We start from the raw sequence: 6353 nt of genomic DNA on the forward strand, positions 1-6353 counted from the left end.
CTCCATGTTTTGTACTTGTCACCGCAGATGTACTTGAAGAAAACAAACACACCTACCTTTGTAGTCAAGAACTATGTGAAGATTTTTATCCTTGCACGATGGAGGAAGGGTGGGTGTAGCCAATTGACTCGGGCAGGAAGCCACATATACCCGGATGTATAAAATGCTGCCCTATCTGCCCCTCCATCCAGCACCCCATTGGATGCGCCCTTCTGCTGTGTTTTGCTGATGTATATGGCCACCTACTATATGTTGTCCTACAACCTGAATAGGCTGCGTTTTTGCCAGATCTGACCGCCTACTGTGTGCTGTCTTGCAGCCTGCATAGGCTGCGTTTTTTCTGAATCTGGCTGCCCTTATGCTCTCCCAAATCTGACCTTTGAGTGCCAACAATTGGATCCCACTGATGCGCCTTCTTCCACTCCTCTCTGGCTGTGTTTGACGCACCAACAGGCCGCCTTGCTTGCTTGCTCTGTCCACCCTCTACTTGGTGCGTTTGGCCCTCTTTCTTGCCCTTGGCTGAGTGCCCCTTGCACACACAAGCGCTATACAGAATTTGCAAAACACAGGCTTGATGAAAAAAGTCACAAACCAGAGTGAAAACACTGACGATGATGAGGTTCTCCGCGCGATGAATCTAAATGCCCTCATGAGATTTAAAAAATGCAACCTTTCTTCTATCAAAACCTAACGCTCTGACACCAATGTAACATAGGTGCTTGTGGAAGCGTGTTTATGAATTGATTGATTCCGGTTAGAGCCTAATCAAAGACTTGAACCCATGCACAAACTGCTTCTTCTTCATGCTCAATACACAGTAAAGAGAGATGACCTAATCTACCATGTACTACTAACATGAAATATATACAATGCTCAACAAAGATACTCAATGGCGGCACTGCTCCTAAGTTCTCAATAACTCAATGATGACTCACTCATCAATGAAAGAATACAGCTAGAGCCTAGACTCCTATAGTGTCTAACATTGGTGAGTTAGCTACCAACTCACCAACCCTAATAATAATGTCCCACTAAGTGTGTTCACACAATAACCCAGTGACTCTGTCCACATTGGGCTGCTCATTGGTGCCTAGACAATATTACAATGATCTGGCACAATAGCCCTTACAAAGAATCTCACGCCAAGGGGGAAGAATGAACGAATTGAGGCTTTTGCAAGGGAGGTTACAACCAACGCAATGGAAAAGATCGTGACAGCATCAGCAAAGGCCACGATGGAGTCGCCTAGTGTTGTGGAGCAACCCAAAACCAAGAGTATTAATCCAAGTGACGAAGAGCTTCCAAGCCAAGAGACGTTCCTCAGTGACGCTATCACAAATAGGGAGACTTCAGCAAAGGGACTATTGCCCAAGATGCCAATGCCCGAACATGAACAGAAGCTTGGATCTCTCAAAATTCCGTTCGGAGTAGGATGAGAGGAAAGCATTCCTCCCACCCCGTTGTACATACTGGCACCTTGTGTTAGCCACATAGCTACCAGCACTACTTCTGACACATGTTTATGGCATAGGTAGCTAGTTTCTTTTTCAGTTTTTCAGTTTTTCCCATGGATTAATATCTCATGGAGCTATTGCCTTAAGTCTTTGGTCTCATAAACCTTGAGGCCTTTTAATATAAACTTTTTTTCTGTCTCTCTAATCATGGACCATGCCCATTAATGGGCCCAACAGTCAAACTGACAGCCCAACCTGGCCACCATCTAGGCCTAGCCTTGGGTGCATGCCCCATCATCTGTAGTTTGCTATGCCTCCAACTCCCATTCAATAGGTCTTAGATCCTAGAGTGCCCCCTCTAATACAGCCAGCTTTACCTAAATTCACCACCACGTTTTACAATCCCAAGCCTTTCACTACATTCCAAAAGTACAAGAAAATTTGTTTGTTTATTAAAATCCAATACTTAAAGGGCTCCAAAAAACTGACACCAAGATATCCTCCACTGCATAGTTGCCAGGCGTTTTGAAAACGCGTTTCAAACGTGTTTCAAAAAACTGGGAAGTTTCAAATATGTTTTTTTTTTTTTTGCGGGGCAGAGATTTGGCTTTTATATACTTGGATTGTAAATTACCTGTAAATCTTACAGCACTGTTGATGGTGGCCAGCAGTAATCATTCGCTGTGCAAGTTCATGTAATTGAGGAATGATCCTTGGTGGAATGAGAGAACCAATGCCTTCCAATCCTTTGGCATTCTTTCCATTAGCAGGATTTGGAGAAACAGCCTTTCCTGATGATTCATCGCCACCACCCCCTTGACTTCCAGAGGATGCTGTTGAACGCACGGAGTTAGGTAAGCACTCCATAAGTCGAGCACGCTCCAGAGACTTGCTGCAATGAACCCCCAAGAAACATCAACACATGTACAGGGTAACTCCATCTCTTCATTGGACTAAAACCTGGTAAACCTTCAAACACATGGTCCAACTCACCTGTGTGTAGTTAGTAGACCTTTAAATTCTTCCTCCAGCCTCACCATAGCCTTAGAAAGTAGACCATGAGCATGATTCAAGGCAGAATCACTGCTTTTAAAGCTATTATTGAATGTGAAGAACTCAACGTTGCTGCGAAGCTCATCCACAGCAGCCAAGTACCCACCTAAATCTTCATGAGGACCTTCGATTATCTTTGATTCCACCTGCAAAATGTTCCAGAATGTATGTAACCAAGAAAAACAGCTTCCAATTTCATTATCAAAAAACTCTCCGAATGCACCAGCCACCCCCCGTACATCATCAGATGCTGTGATAGCAAGGATGGACTGGTGATATCTTCACGAATATAATGACCCGGTCTTAGGAAAAAAATCTTAACAATTAAGCCAAAAAAAGGAAGCTGGTCTCACCTTCCGCGACACATCAAACTGTGTAAGGATCTTGTCAGCTACCTTCAGTGTGTTGTCAATGTTTTCATGTGCCTTCCTTATAGCGTGTGTGTGTACCTGAACAGCATCCCCAGCCTGTTAGACAAAGAAGACCACAATGGCCCGAATAACTGAAAGTAAAAACCTTAAAGAAACTCATGCCAGGACCTTTACGCAACAATAATCTGCAAAATGCGGACGGACAGGCTATGAATGGGCATGACTGCTAGCCGTCCCCATCACCAGTCACTTGGTTGTCTGTTACTCTTTTAACAACAATCTCAGCTCATATAATCTCATCTGGACATAAACATAAGCTGTACAATGCTCACAGGCATGTGGCATAAGCCTTAGAATTGTAGGTCCAACTCTAGGCCGGAAGTGTTACCCCCTGCCCTGGTCCCAGCCTCTGCCCCCCTCTCATCAAGCTCTAATACTAAGTTTTGTAAGAAATTTCAGCTTTTGAACATTGAGCATAGGTTGATCTAAGTGTTGATGGGGAAAAGCCCATCAAGCTTGAATGTATCGCCCCGCGCCACCTCTTGCCCTCCCCCTTCTCATCAAGCTTCGATAGTAAAGTTTGTTAAAAATTACAGCTTTTGGATGTGTGTAACAGTTTTAATCATGAATTGATCTCTGATACCGTGCATTTTGTAACAAAATTAGAGGTCGAAATTGATGTAAGGAGATGTAAGGGCTGGCCTGGGTGGGGCGCATTGCGGCCTCGAGGTCGGAGAGGCGGTGGTCGAAGGAGCCGAGAATGGTGATCATGCTGTCCGTGATGGTCTGGCTCCTGCTCAGGCTCTCCCGCATGAACCTCGAGCGCTCCACCAGGGCCTCGAAGCCCCCCGGAGCCACCATTGCAGCGAAGCACAACAACAGTAGTTGAAACAGTCTGGATGAACGCAACAGCTTTTGTGCCAAAAAGAGAGAGAGAGAGAGAGAGAGAGAGAGAGAGAGAAGCTTTTTTGAGTAGTTTTGCTTTGTAGACTCGCCTACGGCAGTCCCACCTTATGATGGCCCCATCGCTTTGTTTTCCGACACCGGCCGGCTGTCCCTTCTACCGAGACCTTGGAAATTATTTTTTTACCAAAAATATGTTATCCTAAGAGCCATATTATGTTATCCTAAGAGCATGTACGATGGGTTCGCCAGCCCTCATCCCAATCCCGGCGGGGCCCCCTCCACCTCACGGAGGCTGGGTGTGTGTGTGTGTTTCTCAAATTTCCTGTACCTTCGAAAAAAAAATAATAGTAATAACTAAGGGCCCATAGGTTACTTCAAACTTTTAAAAAAAGACACCACATATCTATCAACAATAGGATTCACATTAACAATTCTAAAGCATATTGAAGTACTCTGGCAAAAGCTCTTACAAAACAGATTACCTTGCTTGTCTAATGGGCTCAGAGTGATTCTCCAACAACTCCAAGAGCATGCACCTAGCACATTGCACAAGCTCCAACATCAAGCATTATCATCAGCACAGTACATCCACTCAAGGGAAATGCTTCACCACATCACTGCCCTCACCCCATCAGTAGCACTTTTCGGCAAAGAACAAGCTCCTACTCTCAATCAAATCAGTCCATGAGTATATAATACCTTCGACTATGTTATTTGCCCTTTCAACTCATGAGTTTTTTGAATGATCTAAAATATCAAATTATTTATCTAATAGTGTGAGAAAAAACAGAGGTTAGTGTAATTCCATTAAGTTTTGAGACCTTCAATCTAAAATTTCAAATGTTTTCTTCAAATTTAAAGCATATAAGAAAAATCTTCAAGACTTTGAAGATTTTATTTATTAGTACTTTAATGAAGGTTTTTTTCTCGCATTGATACTATATACATAATATGTGTGTTGAAACTAATCCAAAATATACTGTCTATAAATAGATGAGAATGAGTTGATCGTGTGGTGGGGCTATCCTCCAAATGCCTCTATTTTAACTTCCATAATGATCTTTATTGAACTTAGCCTCCAATGCACCACATTGCTTCGTTGGGTTTGGATGTAAATTACAACTTACACCAACAACATTGGCTAAGATGGATTGGGTGATATATAGTGGTCAAATGCATGAGATAAAGATGGATTGGGTGATATATAGTGGTCAAATGCACGAGATAAAGATGGTAAGCCATTGGCATATGTCATTGTCAACAAAACAAGAAAGGCCTAAGAAGATGGCAAGATATGTGGGGTGACTAGCAATAAAAATGGATGGATTATAAAGCCATTTACCCAATTGAAACGGTAAGCTGATGAGATTACCCATTGATGTGATTGGCTATTAATGACATGTGCTTTTGCACCAAGTTATTGCAACCATGAAACTCATTAGAATCTTTTCAGTGTTACCTGGAGGTATAAATGAAGCATGGCTATGGTAGGGGTGAATCCCAAATATTTATTTTTGCCTTTTTTTTCTTTTCCCCCTTTCCCTTTTTTTCCCTTCTTTTTTTTGTTGCAATGCACTCATCATTAGGGGTAACCTCCTAGAAGTCCCATTCCATGTTAGTCCCCTCAATGAGAATGGTGAAATAGCCCTAAATTTCTAGGTATCCTCCATTAGTGTCACCACAATGTGTCTAGGGGTGATTGAGGGTTGTCCCAAGGATACCCATGTTTATGTGGATACGATGTTGTCACTGGCTTTAGGACTAATCACACAGCTCTTTCCCGTTCCCAACATTCTTTCCCATAGGGAAATCTAGCAAAACTTTGATAGGCTCCTCCAATGGAAGCATGGATGTCTCAATTTCACCTTCACTTTCAGTTTCCATTTCCCATTCACTTTGAGATTGAAGTATTGAATCTTCATTCCTTCCCAAAGAGTTGGTCTAAGGCATAATTCTCCTCATTTTTGTTTTCATCATTTTGAAGAGTACCATTGTGGCTCTCAGTGTGAACAATGGCACTGAAGGACCCCTTACTATGTTTACTGAGACTAATTAGAAGCATGTGAAAACCTTGGAGGTTGCCGTGTGACATCATGGTTTAATGGATTAGTTTTGGTAGAAGGTAGTGTCTCTTCCTCTTGAAAAGGGAATTGCACTCCTCTTCTAGTTGGTTTTGAGGAATCCTCTTGGGTTTAACAAAATGTGGTGACCCAATCAACACTTCAACCAGTTTGAACAAGATTTCTTGAGAGTGTTATTTGCTAAGGCTCTTGTTCTCATCTTGTGGTGGTGGTTTAGGTCTTAGTGCTTTGATGTCAATTGCACTAGTGGAGGTTCTGTAACTCGTTACCTCATCTTATATTTCTTGGATCTTTAGTAGGTTCTCATTGTTCTTTCCCATGCGGTGAGAGAGTGTTTTCTTTTGAGTGCTTAGAAAGTGTCACATACATTGGGTCCTTGGTCTCAATACTTGGGCATTATGTTGCTTCACTTTCTTAGATTTAGGACATTGTGAATCTTTTTTTGGTTCTTGTTTCAAGATATTCTCCTCTATGTTCTTGTGTACAGT

General features: G+C 42.5%; 1 protein-coding gene across 1 annotated transcript in view; it reads right to left on the bottom strand.

Moving 5' to 3' along the window:
• LOC147639348 (exocyst complex component EXO70A1-like) overlaps positions 1–3859 on the bottom strand; it is a 44049-nt gene extending 40190 nt beyond the window's left edge. Inside the window, exons 1-4 of the mRNA XM_086790287.1 lie at positions 3581–3859; positions 2861–2956; positions 2448–2653; positions 2089–2346 (exon numbers count right to left, since the gene is read on the bottom strand). Of these exons, the coding sequence (XP_086646413.1) occupies positions 2089–2346; positions 2448–2653; positions 2861–2956; positions 3581–3739 (719 nt within the window). The 5' untranslated portion in view covers positions 3740–3859. The remainder of the gene's footprint in view (positions 1–2088; positions 2347–2447; positions 2654–2860; positions 2957–3580) is intronic.
• Positions 3860–6353: the final 2494 nt, after the last annotated feature.

Source organism: Cibotium barometz, chromosome 4 (genome assembly GCF_041138505.1).
Source record: "Cibotium barometz isolate CiBa-2024 chromosome 4, ASM4113850v1, whole genome shotgun sequence".
Lineage (NCBI taxonomy): Eukaryota > Viridiplantae > Streptophyta > Polypodiopsida > Cyatheales > Cibotiaceae > Cibotium > Cibotium barometz.